The sequence below is a fragment of the Etheostoma cragini genome, chromosome 11, assembly GCF_013103735.1.
Source record: "Etheostoma cragini isolate CJK2018 chromosome 11, CSU_Ecrag_1.0, whole genome shotgun sequence".
NCBI lineage: Eukaryota > Metazoa > Chordata > Actinopteri > Perciformes > Percidae > Etheostoma > Etheostoma cragini.
Window position 1 is genome coordinate 12,705,920 of NC_048417.1, and position 17,042 is coordinate 12,722,961.

Genomic DNA, 17,042 nt, shown 5'->3' on the forward strand with positions numbered 1-17,042 from the left:
GGTTGGAGACACAGGCAGGAAGGTAAAGGAACAACTCTCTTGGACTCCTGTAAATGAGCCTTGTTTAGTTTGTGTTGCTTGTTGTTCCCACTTTCCCACAGCTTGACTCATCAACTTGCTGATTTCCTCGATGTTTCCCATAATGACTTACTGTAGCCTGGAAACTAGCTCAAGTTTCATTGGCTCTGGCAAATAATAGGCCCCCCTCCGATTCCAACAGATGTCAGGCCATCCAGAATCTGGACGGACCAATCACAACCCTTTCTTTCACATGGGGCAGGTTTAAGACAATGACAGAAGAGCGTAATTCTTGGAAGTAACTGGCTTTTTCATTGCAGTGCAATGCACCAGGCTCAGGAAATTCAGATCTAACTATGTGTTGCATAATTCTCGGTTAAATTGTTCACGTTTCACAGAGATAGTGCAAAGGGCCTTACACACACAAATAAAAGTATTCAACCAATTTAGGAAAGACAAATTAAAATCAATCAAGATGGAATCAAGACATTTAAAAAAAAAAAAGTTAAAGGAAGTATAATACAGATAGACTAGGAATACCATTATAGTGCGATCCAGTGAGGATTACTTTAACTAGAAGCAACCCTTTACACATACAAATAGCAATAAAGAAATATTGATTAGAACAGCTTTAAGATGTGAGACCAAGTCTGCGTGTTCATATAACATGCTAAAATGACTCATTGATGCGCAGGACACTGCTGCCCTGCAAAGGCAAAAAAACTTGCAAGAGTGTGAAACTAAGAAAAATATCTTTAAAGTTTCTGTTTTGTCAGACAAAAGTTTGACAACTAGTTCTTATAATGAAGAAATGTTTGTATGCCAAAAAACTGAGCTCAAAATTTACCTTTGACCAGGGACGTGCACAGGTTTGGGCTATTGTTGTCCTGGCAACTGCCCTTTTGCCCTGATTAAATTAGCTGCCCATCTGGCAAAAGAGCCTAAATAAACTTTCTTTCTTTCTTTTTTTTTGCATTTGTGGCCACATTACTACGATACTACACCCATCATTACTTAAGTTAAATCAAATTAAATTTGATAAGTCATTGCTTTCAGACGCCCTCGGCCCCCAGTCATGTGACTTTGAGACTGGCCCTGGGAATATCCATATGGGAAGCAGTCAGAGGTTGGTAATGGATGTATGCACAGGAATTGGGAGATTTTTGATAAAACTACATGAAGGGGGCTTAAGGTTCCTGAGAAATGCAATGAAAGAGGGAAAACTGTGGGCGTGCATATCGCTCAGGACAGGAAGAGCTTCCTGAAGGGCTCGAGGTAGATTTCAGAGGAGGGTAACACCCTCCTTGTCTTTATCGCAGGAACACATGGCCTGACACAGGATGATTTCATGCCTCCCGGTCCCCAAAGTCAGCCAGCCGCCCAGCACAATGTTATCTACGGATAGGAGTGCCGGCACACACGATCAACCATCCACCTGCGAACACCCACAAGAGTTTCTCACACATATTCAGTGGGTGAGAGAAATGATTTACAATTTAATGTTTCCTTAACTGAAGCAGAGTCACTTTAACAATGACCAGGACCAACAGGAACTCATAAATCATTGCCATCGTAAAGTCTACAAGACAGAGAACATGCTAAGCTTCCCCCAAAAATACAAAATGATCATGATTTAATTTAATTTGTCAAATCAGCTGTAAAATGGCCCTTTAAGTTTTATTTATTTGATTCGGAATCATTCCAGTCAAAGGTTCAGCAGGGAGGAAGAGGCTGTATTGAAATTCTGAAAGGCCTTTTGGTTGCCATTGGCCGGTGACTACATGTTGCAAGTCTGCTGGACCTGGTGAACAATTCCGTCCTTTCATTCACTGTTTGTTTTTAGGGATGTATGGTGGGTACATAAACACACATACACCCCTTGTCTGTCTTCGTACACACATAAAACATATGCGCTGGACAAAGTCAATCTGTTCACAGACGCATGCGCGTGCACACACAGCACCCGTCTGTCCTCATGTTAGTTGTCTTGGGCCAAGGGTCTTGTAGATATCCCTCTTCCTGCATTTGTTAAAGCTGCTCCTTCTCCACGACTGCACACTGGGATGCTGTAACTACGAAATATGGCTTTAAGAGTCCACGTTTCCTCCGGCTCTCTCCATATCTTGATAACCTTGTTCTTAGTAGGGCGTAAGAGGAACTGACGGTTTTGTTTGCTTTCATTTTGTTAAACGATAAGTTATGACTCTGCACAAAGAAACATTGTAATCGGTTATAAAATCCTATGATATAAAACATCAATATATCTGCAGCCTGGCTGATACTGGATATTTGAGGCCAACGGGTTCGATTCACAGCAGACATTTTGACTTGTAGGAAAAGTCCTGGGGATAGGCTAATCCAATTAATGGTGCTGTGATATACCTTGTAAACATTGAGGAGGCTTTACAAACCTGGCATTATGTGGGTCACACTCAGTAGGCTAATGCATGCATGACCTATGTATGAACCAAATATGCCTTCATAAGCTCTTCATCATCAATGCTTTCTGTCTGGGAAAGCATTTCAGTCGTCCACAGGGTTACAGATCAGCTGGTAAGAATAGCATCAGTCTAAATATGTAGACAGTGTTGGAACAGAGTCTCAAGTAACACAAGTCTGAAATGCACGGCCAACCGTCTGCCATGTCAGCTTTTTCCAATCCCTCACCTGTTGGCTCATAGCTTTGTCACCCTAAAATGAGTAAACAGCACAGATAATCATTTGCTGCCTGTCACCGGGTGCTGTCTTCTTTGGGTCGGCTTGTCAACAGAGCAGCACTATGCACTATGGTTTATTAATAATCTGGTTTAAAAGATAAAGATATTGATGAGATGAGCAAGAGAATTGGTGTTGATGTTCCTTTACTGTCACAAAATAAACAGAGATGCATGCACTTATACAGTTGGTGTCACTTGTCCTGTTTTTTCAATCTGGCAACAAACCTTTTCCTTTTAAAAATGACTCTTTGCTGAGTTAAAAATCATTGATATATGGTTTATTAACCATCCATAGAGCCTTTAGATTCATCAAGTATGTCTGATTAGAGAGTGTTACCCTCAGTTCGTTAAGCATTAACACATATGCATTTTAATAAAAGTAAAGGTAAGAAAGAAAAACAAACCGACCTGAAGACTGTGAAAAACTGATGTATTGTTTTTGCATTTCATTAATACAACAAATTATAATAAAAGACAAAATAGTTCCCAGAAGCGAAAGGGAAAAAAAAGAAAAAAAGGGCCAAAATAAATGAATAAAAAACAAAAGAAGGTATTAGGAAAGACAACAGGATGTTTTGACTGAGTTTCATGCTACCTTTTACTGTCACATTAGCAGCCACCAGTGCATTAGAGAGATGACTTAGGGGGGTGCTCGTGAGTTTGTGATGCTGTTCAGGAGCATGTTTCTATCAAGCCTGGCTTCCCACAGACGGCGGTAAGGCAAGGCCGAAATGGGTTTCTGTCACAAGCAGAATGGCAGGCAGGGGTCAGGCTGGTGGGTTACACTAATGCATCCTGGCAGTGTGCGCTTTTTCCATTAAAAAAAAACACTCAAGTACACATACACTACGTTCACACACTGGGGAACACATTAACACACAGTTGTTGTCTCCCTTCTCTTGCTCTTAATCTTTCCGTAACACACACACACACACACACACACACACACACACACACACACACACAATCAGTTATCATCCTGGCATCGCTGAGAAGCTGCAAGTGATGAGATTAAGGGAAGTAGTGGAACATCACATCTTTGTTAAAAATCACTTCATGCTGATTTTCTGTGTGAATGCTGTTCCACTTCTTAATCCATCCTGATGAGCAGAACAATGGAAAAGTTAGAGTAGACTTTAAACCGAAGAAGGCTACATAACTAAGAATAAGTAACACCTTTTCCTTCCCTTCAAACGTGCCATTAAACGGTGTAGATGCTCGGAAAATCACAGGAAATTCTTACCGATGACCGGTAACCTTTTTTAGATGCTTGAGGAAAAAATGGATTTTAGAATTAGTCCATGTTGATGTATCACATGACTCAGTCCTCACAAAGATGCTTAGTTTTGTCTTGAAAGAGCAAGAAAGAGAATGAATCCAACAGATAACCAGATGGAATATTTTTGGAGGGTTACAGCAGAGACGAGGTATCAGGGTCACAGCTCCCGGCCAGAGATCTGGCAGGGTTTGTCATGAGATCCTGGTTGGTTTGGTTTCTCCTGCTAATTATACATAAACATTTGCTCTGCTCCGTGGTCAAAGGCGCAGTTGTTTGAGAGGAGAATTTAGCCATTCAGTGAGTAGACATCACTGATTAAGCCATGACATCAGCAGGGAGAAGAACATTAAGTAAAGAGCAAGAATGAGAGGTGTCTTTGATTACACTAAAGTAACAATTTACTGTTCACGGAAATAAAGGAATAGTTTTGATTTAATTTTTGGTAACACCTAGATTCATTTTCTTGCCGAAAGTTGAATTAGAAAAGACGAAGATTAACAAAGTTTCTTTAAGTCTCTTTAATTTTAATTTGATTTGAAATGGACATTGCAGTAACATTGTAATTGTGACATACAGTACATAAACACAAATATACAATATTACAAAATACAGGTTTCTATAGGGGTTTTAGGTGTGACAACAATATTGGTTCTCTTGTGGGAGTATCTCAGGCCATAAGGCGTTGGGTTGGGAACCGGAGGGGCACTGGTTCAAGTCCACATACAGAATCATCTCTCCGTTTAGTGCAGGTATAGGTACGGGGCATGTGTGTGTAATCCATGCCTGTGTGTAATGTGTGTAATAACAACAGAGGGAAAATTGTAATTTTCCCTTGTGGGACTAACAAAGGATACATTATTATTATTATTATTATTATTATTATTATTATTATTATTATTATTATTATTATTATTATTATTAACCATGATTCAATACCTTCAATAAAAACATTTAAATTGTTTAGCTTAGCACAAAGACTGGAAATGGTGATAAAGCTTTTCTGGCTCTGTCACAAGAGTCTTCAAATTAAACAATGAACTACACCCTTGGTCCATGATCTTCAGTTTGGCAATTTTGTGACGCGGACCCCAAGACAAGAAAACATGGCCTTTCCAAAAACCAAGCCATTTCATAATTTTAATTTGCTATGGTGAAGGTTTGGTTAGGTTTGTATACAAAAAACAACTGTGTTTTGCCTTAAAATAACTACTTTGTTAAAATTAGAGAAACGCTGTGCTTTGAAATGGTTGCCAAACTGTGACTGTTTCTAGTCTTAGAGCTAAGCTAAGTTTGCAAGCTTCTGACGGTGCCTTTACAGTCATCAGACCAACATGAGAGTGGTTTCATTCCTTTACTCTAACTCTGGGCAAGAAAGTCAACAAGCATTTTTCCCAAAATCTTGAACCATTTCTTCCAAATGAATTCTTAAATAGTTTGACACAAATAAATTTGACACAAGTGATGTAACCTTGGCCAAATCAAAGAACAATGCAAATGTAGCATTAAAGTCACACCACTAATGAAAGTACATTAGAATTGTCTGTCCGTGTATGACTGCTCACATGTACTGTTTGCCCTCACCAAATTATTACTTCCATTTGAATGCACGTTGGCCTTTCAGCAAGGAGAAATCAAACCTAAAAGATTCCCATTATATAACGCAGCATGTATCTGCAGGCTGTGAAGCAGAGAGATTGTCCTGGGTTAATACTCACACCCCATACGGCAGACAAGGAACAGAGGAGGAAGCTGTGCTCTTTGAGTTTTGTCTGTGAGACTGTGTTCGCATCCCAAACTTCAGCAAGTGGCTTCAGACCTCGTGCTGGCTCCTTTTTTAGAGAAGGAATGAGCCCAGAGAGACAAACAGATGAACAAAGCAGGTACAACATTTACACCTGACTTCATGACTGTTTCTTCTGTGTTTCTTGGTTTATTTGTAGCTTCTGGAAATTCAGATTGCTGTGAATTGTCTCCAAAATAAAGCACAAATCCATTCTTTTAGTTTGTCTTTGCTTGAACATACTTCCAAATCATTAGAACAAAACAAAGAAAGTCTTTAAGCATCTAAATATTAGAATATCATTTTTTAAAACTTTTTTTAAATGTTGCTTTATAGGAATTTCTCCATGCCTGTCACTGAACACAACACAGACAACAGAGCTGTAAACCTAAAGGATCACACAGTAAATAAGAGCACTCTGGACATTTACTCTGAGCGGAATTGCCATTGATCCCAGAAAACAATTCCACTTCCCCTCCCGTTGCTGAAGAATGCTTCCCAGCAAAAAATAGAGCACCATGGTTGTAAGAAGAAAGGGGGAGTGGGGGGGGGAGGAGATGGAGGAGGAGAGACAGAAGGGAGGGCCGTGGGGGGGGGGGGAACACTCTCTTGTGATGCCCCTGCTTTTCTTCTTGTGCCCCCTGAGTGGACTAACAGTTTGGCATTGGGACGATGCTGAGCTCAGACGCCATCCTCAAGAGCCAGATCCTTTTGATGTTCACAAGAAGAAGAAGAAGGTAGTCCCACCATTGTACTGAGCCTGTGGTCGTCTGCTTACTTCTGCATCATCACCTGCCATTTGTCCATTGATTTTAAGGAAGAAGTGTCCCATCAGATAAGGAGCCGCTACAAAAAATCTGCCTTCCAGACAACTTTCCTGCAGCAAAAAAGCAGGTAAGCCAGCAAGTTATCACAAAACTACAACTCTTGAATGATTGAAATGATGCAGACATTTATATCAACATTTTGAGCATCCTGATATAAAACTACCGGGAAGGCAGGGACAGCTGTCCCCCTACTCGCTCTCGCTCCTTTCATCTTGCTCTGTCTGTCTCTCTCTCTCCTCTCTGCTCATAACTCTCATAAGAGACAAATATATTCAAACAAAGTGCAGCGCTGCAGACCTTAAAACAAAGAGCCACCAGCAATGTGTACATACTTTATGATGAGTTGTTAATTCTGTGGAGTCTCAGGGACACAGGCTGTTTTATACAGTTGTACATTAATCTGATTTGACAAAATGTGTAAGCACATTTGTGTTAACTAATTTGCCAAAATGTGAATGCTTGAAAATTGCAAAAAAAGAACTAAAAGGAAAATGCACACAAAGGGGGTGAAAGCCACACACGGATAAGTCTGATGTAATCTTTTTAATTTAAATTCTATAAACCAGTGTTAGGAGAAGTATTCAGATTATTTGCTCAAGTAAATGTATTAATATCACAGTATCAAAGTCTTGTAATAAAAAAATGTGTAGAAGTAGTATCAGCGAGTGTAAATGTAAAAGTACTTAGTATGTAGGTAAGATGACATTAGTTATTGCCACATTGGTATATAGCGAACCATTGGATTATTATGACCTATACATTAATGTGTAAGGAGCATTTGAATGCGCTGGCTGTGGTGGAGTTGATTCTTCCCATTTTATACTATTGAGTAGTTTAATTTACTGTGCTTAGCACATGGAAACAATGTATCATTTCTATGCTCATATACATGTTTTACCATCTATGAACCTGAAAAGTAAAAGTAACCTTTGATATCAAATTTAACACTAGTACAAGTGAAAAGTAGCAAAAAATGTAAATATTTGAGCAAAAAAGTACATCACTACTGCGCTGGAGGTACAGTATATCTGATTATATATGATTCTAGACAATATGACAAAAAGCAAATTATAACCACAAATCATAAAAAATCTCAGACTCAGTAACTTCAAGTCTTCCATCTAAGTCTTTGTCACCGTTCTCTTTTTTGAAACTGAAGAAATAGCAACACTGAAAAAAACAGCACTAACATTTATGTTAATCCCAGTACAGTGTTAAAAAAAACTTTATATTTCAGTGGAATCAAACATAACGAGCTAAACAGCAGGTGATTCATGTAAAGCACCAGATAAAAGATTACAGGCTCACTGATTAAATGATATTGTGCCCATTGTCAAAAATGGATTTACATCACTAACTACTAACATAAAAAATCTAAAAAGATAAAAAACAAAATAAAAACAATCAACGCAAGACACACATTTAATCTGTCACTCCCCCAAAATAGCAGACATCCAAGAATTTCAGTCAGGACTGTGTTAGTCAGAATTTTCCTCCATGAAACACCTTACAGCTGTCTGGCCTGAGGGCTCCAGCGTAATGCCATATGCAGCTAAACAATAGATCATAACATGGCTGTGGGTCTGTGTACAGTAGTGGGTAGATGAAGAGCCAGACAGCCATGTAAGGTAGCAGGCAGCACATCGGCCCGCCGGCTTCTGCTGGTGTGAGTGATATATGGCAGCCTAGATCCATGCTGGCCTGCAAGTGGTGGCAACAGGTGACTCGGATGAGTGGGAGGTATTCTCCCCCTCATTCTACATCAGATCCACTCTGTAGGTCACACTCTCCCTAAGTCACCCTCCACCACGCCAATGCTGCTAAACTTAAACGTGCTTATCCTTGATTGTAATCACGGCCCACATGGGAGAGATACACACATCCCCCCTGCCTGCAGCTAATCTGCTGCAATGTATACTGTGATGGACCCTCAACATGTGTTAAAATTCAAGTTCAAAAGCCATGTTTCATTCATAAAGCATTTCTTTTGAGCTTGAACCTTGACATATATGTGAAATAAATAAGCCTACTGTTTTCTTCATTATTCACTACATTATGAAACCGCTTCATTCACGGAGTCAAAATTACAATAAATAACAATCACTAAGCTGAATAACTGCCGCCGGGGTATGTTTGGCATCCTGTATGCAGGTCTGTTGACGTCAGCTGAGACTGATGCAACCTGTGTATAAATGTGTTAGCGCAGAGCAGTTGTGGGGTTGGATTGACATTTTCCTTGTGCTCCGCTGTGGCTGTGCACTGAAACATTGCTGAGCTGTCACAACACTGTAAAGTGAACTGTTACGTGCAAAGATATGTGGGTCATAGAGCTCCTGGCTGGGGCTTTTTGTTTGGAGGTCATTTCATATGAGCTGTGTTAGAGTTTTATCTACCTTAACTCAATCAGGGAATCTCTTTTTAAGGAGAGAAAAAATATTTACGTACAACACACACAAACGGCAAACAAGAAACAATAAGTCAGATAACAATCAAGTGACAAATGGAATTTTAGAAAAAAATTACAAAAGTTATCAAAACTTCAAACATAAAATCATTACATCCAATAAGGTAAATGAGAGAACTTGAGAAAGATTTGCAGGTCATTTAATTTTCAAAGGGGCAGCTGAATGATTTCTTCTTAGGTTAAGTAGTTAACTTGTAGAAGATTTCAATGAGGGAAGAGAAATAAAATAGTTTGCGAGCTTTAACAGAGAGTTATAGATGAATACCATGAGACGATTATTAATTTTCAACTATCCAACTTTGTGACACAGAGAGCAATGATGACTGTTAAATGAACAAATATTGATAATGCGTAAAGCATATTTCTCCAGAGATGAACACGCTACTACTCACTAAAAGCCATTTAGATTCAGATTAAGGAATGAGTTGCATCAAATAAAATAAACCAGTATTGTTTATATTTTCTCAGCAGTTTTTAATTGGGTTGGAAAAACATGATCATGCCTGTTTAAGTCTTTTTAATCTTTCTTGAAAATTTAGCAGAGATGTAGTAAATCCTTAATGGTTGGTTTCCTAATTTTAAAAAATACAACAAACTACCAGAACATTAGCAACTCCTGATATGAGATTGCAACATTAACAGTGGTTAATAAAAACACACCTCAACATGAATGTATCAGGTAATACAATTCTCAAAACCACATGTACTGTTATCGTAATTCACTCAATGTAAAGGTAATGCAGCCACAAAGTCGCAATATACAAACAAATCTGATCTGGAACAAATGATCAGGCCATGTAGTTATAAAGATGTCCTATGAACAGAATCTCCTGAGGCCAGTCAGCCACATTTTCCAAGAAAATACATTAGTTTTCTTACTGTGTTTTACTTTGTAATGAAAATAATGAATTAGTTTCTCAGGTAATTTGTTTTTTAAGCCAGCGAGGTGAGATCATTTGGGACATGCTGAAAAATGTACCTCATCCTTAGCAAATCCTCTCGAACACACATAAAAGTACTCAATGCACAACACCATGTAAACACTGTTACCTCCACTGATGTTAGTCTAAACATGTGCCATTAAAGGGAAACATGCCAAGATCATGCACACCTTGCCGTCTAAATGCCTGTGTGTTTATGAGGAAAACGCAGCGCAAGCAGTGGATCCTGGTCCTCCATGAGGAACCAGAGTCTGTCAAACAGGGCTTAGTGCTGAAAGGTGCAGATCACTAATGGAATGTTTAAATCAACCGTGCCCCCTGTTGTCCCTAGCCTGAGGATACACTGCAGGCTGTGGGGAACCATCTAGTTTTGGCAGACTTCAACTTTTATACTCATTGATATTTAATCAGCAGCAGCTTTTTATTTGGTCTGAAAATCTGTTTTTCTATTCCGAGAGTTAAAAACCAAAGACTAAAACAGAAAAATGGTGTGCATCTCTGCACTCTTATGTCATGTTTCAGTTAAAGATTGTACTTAATGATTCTGGGACGAACATGAATCTGAAACCAGTTTTTTATGTGCCACTGTACAGCAATAAAACACATCTCTTAATAATCCCATAAAACTTCCATTCAGGGGTTTCTCCAACCTGAGATGCTGCCACAGTCCCGACTGATTCCTGAACCAGACTCACCGCCCTCTAAGGCAAAATTGAGGGCAGTCCAACAGACCAGAAGATTTATTGTTGTGTTGCAGGGTAGAGAAAACACACAACATGTATTCCTGTTGCTCTGCAGTGAGTCACAGCAGCAGCCTTCACTTCACATGTGATGCAGTTTAATAGCTGGCATTTCTCGCTTCTCTGGGCTGCCTGGCTACTATCCAGACTAGCTTAGGGTCAGTGCATGCAGATCTGACTGTACAGTTAAATACAGACCCGTTTAAGAGTTGATACTGAAGTGGGGAATTGACTGTAGTTCTTGGCTACAGTTTAAACAAAGTCTACTTTTTTGCTTACATTATTACAATATCTCTCTAGCACTTTTTCCATGGAACTCTCACCATCCCTGTTCCTCAAGGCAGGACACAGGACAGTGGTGCGTAATACTTCATTTGCGCAGTTTACCATTTTGAAATATGTTATAACCTGATTGTTCATTACTCTGACACAGATTATAAAGAAATATGACAGCCAGGCAAACTAGCTCAGCAAAGGGCTCGGCTGTAACCCTTCCGCCCCCCTGCCTCCTTTTAATACCTTGTTCATTTTTTCCTTCGGAAATCATATTGTTTGAGATTGTTTCCTTTGAGTACAGGAAGAGGCAGTTGAGGGAAGGAGACAGAGACTAAGAGACCGTTCATGGTGCCCAGAGGATGAATCTTGCTAACTTTGGTGATTATCACCTGAGTTTCCATCAATCACCACCATGATGTTTGCATGTGGTTTGACTATTGATTGGGACATGAAATATGATACACACATTGAGGTTTCCCTCTGGATGGATTTTAATTCGTTTTTAGGATGCATTGACTTTTCATCTAGCACATTGTTTTATTTTTTCTTAGCTTTATGACCAAATAGCAGAAAACCCAATGACATTCCCATCCGCCTCAACTGTATTATTCACTGATGATTAGCAAATGTTAGCACACTCACACACTAAACTAAAATGGTGAATCTAGAAAACATTATACCAGTTTAACATTAGTATGATAGCATTCTAACTTAGACAAAGCACTGCTAAATGTTTAATTGCATAATCATGAAGCTCTATAGCATGGCTGTAGGCACTTAGTCTTCTTTTTAGTATGAACTTGGCCAGCTACAACATTAAAACGTATTACTAATGTAAATGTAACAGTGATAATAATCCAACAATATAACAACATGACACTATGAAAGGTACCATTCTGCAAAGTTAGTTTTGCTGTTGATACTTCTATTTTACATTTTTATACCAAGTTTTCTTAAGTAAAATTTTGAAGATAGGACTTTTACTTTTAGAAGAAAAATTTGACATAGGGGTATTACTGCCGAGGGATCTGAATATCATTGCATCTCACCAGTGACAGATCAGTAAACCTAAAATCTTTTCATGTTATTACATTTAACCACTCAATAGATGACAAATTAAGACATTGTTTTACAAAAGTAATTTTACTGTCATCACTGTTATGATGATGATAAAAAATAATCAGAGACTATCTCAAAGGTTAACTTTGAATTATTCCAGGGGTCTGTCTGCACAGGTAAGGAAAGCCTGTTGTCAGTGTTAGATGATAAGAACATGGCTGCTGTTGCTGTACTGTGTACCTCCTGCTATTGTGCTGGCTGGACTTGCACTCACTTCCTCCTCCAGCTCTTTGCCTGTTTATGATTTACTTCCAGTTAAGATCATCAGCTTCTTGCGAGAATGGCTTTGCCCCGGATCACTGAGTGAGACGAGGACCCGTTTCACTTACTCATGAATCCAACTGCTCTCCAAATGTGACCAGTGACCAGTCAGAGTATTATGTGCATGTTGGAAAACCAGTGTCGGACCACAAACTTTCCTGTGCTATGTATTGGTGTATCAGCCTTAGGCGTGGATAGAGGTTGAACATGTTCTTGCCCACATGTTCAGATGGGGAAGTTTACCATGCTTCACAGATAAAGAGCACAACGCTCTGATTTTCCATCTTATTGCCATATATATACTTCATAGAGACAATGAGGGAGGGGGAGACAGACTGAGGGTCATTTAGACCATATCTCTCTCTCACACATAACTAGTGTCAGCCTTACACAGTGGACTACACAATGGGAGTAACTTATTATGGGAGCAACTGCTCATGGAGAACACTTGAATGGAGATGAGGTGGTAAGAGAGAATATTAACTCCCTGTTTGGCTTTTTTTGACACTTTGTGATTGTAGTGATTAGACTGTATTTCCTACCTGGCACACCATTAAAATAATAGTTTGTCTTAACTCACAGCTTTTGAGGAATGTATACTATGTTTTAAAAACATTGGCAAGTAGGGCCGTAACTTCAGATGTGTGACATGTTGGAAAAACATGTCAAACTGCTTCTTTTAGCCCTCCTAGTAGTGTGTTATAACTCATCCGTCTTTGATCTGTACTTGCATAGTAAAAGCTGGCAGTAGGCAAAGGTACACAATGCATTTAGATGTTGGAGATGAACCCTCAATAGAGTTTGATGTGTTTTCTAACCCCTTTAACATGGAGGTCAGTAATGGCACCCATAAAATTGTCGGTTGAGCTGCCTTATAGGGTCATTCTCAGCTGACACTCACCAGCCTGTCACTGCCATGTTTGGGCCTTAGCAAACTCTCCCTAATGCTGCAGGTGCACCCATACACACACACTGAAGAGGGGGACATATCTGATTGACGCTCTCAGATGGATCTAGATTGCAACGTAGGAGGTTTTTATTATCGCAGAGGACAGTGAACATAAAGCTGATGTTTTATATTGAGTGAAGTCCGTTGGTCATGGTCCAAAAGAAAGATTGCTGCTCATGGCCAGGTCACAGCATTAAAAGGACAAAGTATTCTAGCTTTGACCTGCCCCTTGGTTGCTTGTTACCCTATCTGTCTGTCATACATAATTTGGAATTGAACATGGGAAATGTAAACATACAATATCAATACAATATTGAGTAATTTTTCTTAAAACAACCTCATTATTTACTTTTACATGACTCTGAACTTCCTCTCTCTCTCTCTCTCACCCCCTCATGGGAAATTGGTTGTTCTCATGCCACGGTGTCCCGTCCTCAAGCAATTCACAGGCAGATAAGCTATTTTTATGCACATGATGCCACACACACATGCCCAGGTCATTTCATCTGCAGGAATATAGAGGACCTACAGCTGTCTATGACTGATTGTCTGTGATTCTATTTTCTCCTTTTCACCCTGCTCTCTGTTCTGTCCATCCTCCCCTTCTGTGACTTAACCTTTTCACCTCTAGTGCACCCTTCTTTCGCACATTCTCTCCTCCCTCTTTAGTCTTTGTGTCTCAGGTGTGTATTTCGCTTGTGAGCAGTGATGGGGGACTGGAGTCTCCTGGGGAATTTCCTAGAGGAGGTCCAGGAACACTCCACCTCGGTCGGGAAGGTCTGGCTCACCGTCCTCTTCATCTTTCGCATCCTGGTGCTGGGCACAGCAGCTGAGTCCTCCTGGGGCGACGAGCAGAGCGATTTCCTGTGTGACACTCAGCAGCCCGGTTGCACCAACGTGTGTTATGACAGCGCCTTCCCCATCGCCCACATCCGCTACTGGGTGCTGCAGATTGTTTTTGTCTCCACGCCGTCCCTCATCTACATGGGCCACGCCATGCACATTGTGCGCAGGGAGGAGAAGCTGCGGAGAAGGGAGCAGGAGGAGAAGCAGGAGAGGGAAGAGAGAGGGGAAGGCGGAGAAGACCTGGAGCAGGAGAAGGAGTACCTCCAGCAGAAGGAGAGCAGAAAAATTATGGTATCTGATGGGACTGGCCGTGTTCGCCTGAGAGGAGCACTGCTGCAGACTTACATCCTGAGTATCATGATCCGCACAGTGATGGAGGTGACATTTATTGTGGTGCAGTACATGATCTACGGGGTGTTCCTCAGTGCTTTGTACCTGTGCAAGGCCTGGCCTTGCCCCAACCCTGTCAACTGCTACATGTCCCGGCCCACAGAGAAGAATGTCTTCATCGTCTTCATGCTGGTGGTGGCCGGTGTGTCTCTGCTGCTCTCTGTGTTGGAGCTCTACCACCTTGGCTGGAAGAGCGCCAGAAAGTGTTTACTCAACAAGAAGATGCAGAGGAGCAAACACATGGGTGTGACGGTGGCCGTGTCTGCAGCCTTGGAGCCCAACAGCCCACCTCTGCCCTCGGCCTCCTGCACCCCACCTCCTGACTTTAGCCAGTGTCTGGCAGCCCCAAGCTCCATGAACCCCATGACCTCTTTGGCCTCTCATCCCTTCAACAACAGGTTGGCGTTGCAGCAGAACTCAGTCAACTTGGCCACAGAGCGGCATCATAGTTGCGACAACATGGAGGATGAGGAAGATTTCCTAAGGTTGAGATACGACCAAGCGCGCACAGAGCTGCCCAACAGCTGCTCCGCATCACCTCTGCTACACTCCATCTACATTAAGGACAAACGCCGCCTGAGCAAGACCAGTGCGACCAGCAGCCGGCCTCGCCAGGATGACCTGGCGGTATAGACTCACAACAAGAAAGAGTGGCAGACAGGGGGCACGGGGGGGAGCTTTCAAAACCAAAGAGAAGGGACAGAAAGATCAGTTTAGAAAGACCCAAAGAAAAGTCAAAGTGTGATTACTGCAGAGCAAATGGGTAAGAACGTGAGCACAGGCTACCTATGCAGCTCTGGCATTGAAGCCTGACACTTGAATATAGAAGATGGACTAAGTGTTCACTTTAGAAAGAGACACTGAGATCTGTGAGTGGACCATATAAACTTAACATGTGTGAGCTCTGTGAGCGGATAGTGTTTGTGAAACAATCTGTCCCAGAGCTGAAAAAACTGACAACCAACTGCAAAAGAGAAATAATTTTGAATGAGAACAGGGTAATAGGTGTAATACCTGATTATTGCACATTTTATATTTAGTTTAACAATTAAAGCCAAAAATTAAGAGAGCTAAAGAGACTATCAAGTGGGAGCGCCGTGATGCTGAGATGACTTAGGGAAACCATTTCATTAGAAAGCAAAATCTGTCACAAATCTCAACTATTCAATTATTCATAGGTTGTGACTTTAGATGACATCTGTTTTCTTGTCAAAGCTGCAAAAGGTTAGAGAAGCATTAAGAGAAAACAGGGACTTACTATGCAATAAACTGTGTAGCTTGCTGGCATATAAACTGGATGTTTAATGCAGCGTCAGCAATGAATCAAGGTAAAGTGCCTTAACAAGACGTGTGAAAACATATCTCTTTCCATATAAAATATTTTCTATGTATATTTTCTCAAAAGCCATTGCCAGGACTTTACATTTAGATCAAGCCATCTGTTGACTCGCTAACCTGATTGCACTACACCCGCAGGTCAGCAAACATAAAATGTAACTAAAGAATAATCCCTTCACGATCTAAAAAAAAAATGTGTTAACATGTAATAATTGGTAACATATTGGACAGATATTTGCTTTTGTGTGTAGAATGAGAGAATGTAGACTGTTCGCGTGAAAGGAATTCAAGGGAAAAGATAAGGAAGAAGTCATGCTTGAATGCTGTTATGAGGAGATCCGGCCACTAGCTGGCAACATTGCACTTAGGTTTATCCATTCTCTCCTGGAGCCAATGTGTACATATTGAATTTGTCTCTATGCAATATATGATTTAGTTATGTCTTTGAATGTATTTCATTTAGTTTCTGGTTGTTCTTACTATATGCAGAATAATTGAACTGTATGACATCAGTTTGTAAATGAGCATCTACTCCAAATGGGAGTTTAATCCAACATATTTCCTATAGCAAATAGCATTTAAAACACAGAAATTGTGTCCATCTCTTTTGGTTCTTTCCCACATACCTTTATGTAATAAATGGCATCACTAACGCATCACAAATAAACAAATCATCAACTCTACAATCTGGTCTTTTTTCCTCAAGGTGTGTGATGAATTCAAGTAGTTGTTATGCAACATGTGTAACAATATAGATCAGAGAGAAATTACATTTAGACTAACTTGTACCATATCAAAACCACGTGGAAAATACGGAAATGCTGTAAACTAAAGGTTAAGTGAATGATGAAATGAATAAGAGGAGATGTTGAAGAGCATAGATGAAGGGTTTCCTGCATCAGATGAGAATCCTATCACCACTTGCAATTACCAGTCTATTCTCATCAGAATGGACCTGCAGGAGACATACTGGACTGGAGAAGCTGTGCAGTATTTACACAAACAATCTTGCCATCTCTGCCAGGAAGCTGAGCGCTGATATCCAACTTGGTCTGTCACAAGCTGAGTGAAAAGCTGCAGTAGATGCTGATATTTTG

General features: G+C 40.4%; 1 protein-coding gene across 1 annotated transcript; it reads left to right on the forward strand.

The window, feature by feature from the left end:
- The first annotated feature begins 6,404 nt into the window (after positions 1–6,404).
- LOC117952883 (gap junction alpha-5 protein-like) lies at positions 6,405–16,635 on the forward strand. Its single transcript, XM_034885482.1, has 2 exons — positions 6,405–6,688; positions 14,003–16,635. The coding sequence occupies exon 2, from the start codon at positions 14,080–14,082 to the stop codon at positions 15,238–15,240; it is 1,161 nt and encodes a 386-aa protein (XP_034741373.1). The 5' UTR covers positions 6,405–6,688; positions 14,003–14,079; the 3' UTR covers positions 15,241–16,635.
- The last annotated feature ends 407 nt before the right edge of the window (positions 16,636–17,042 follow it).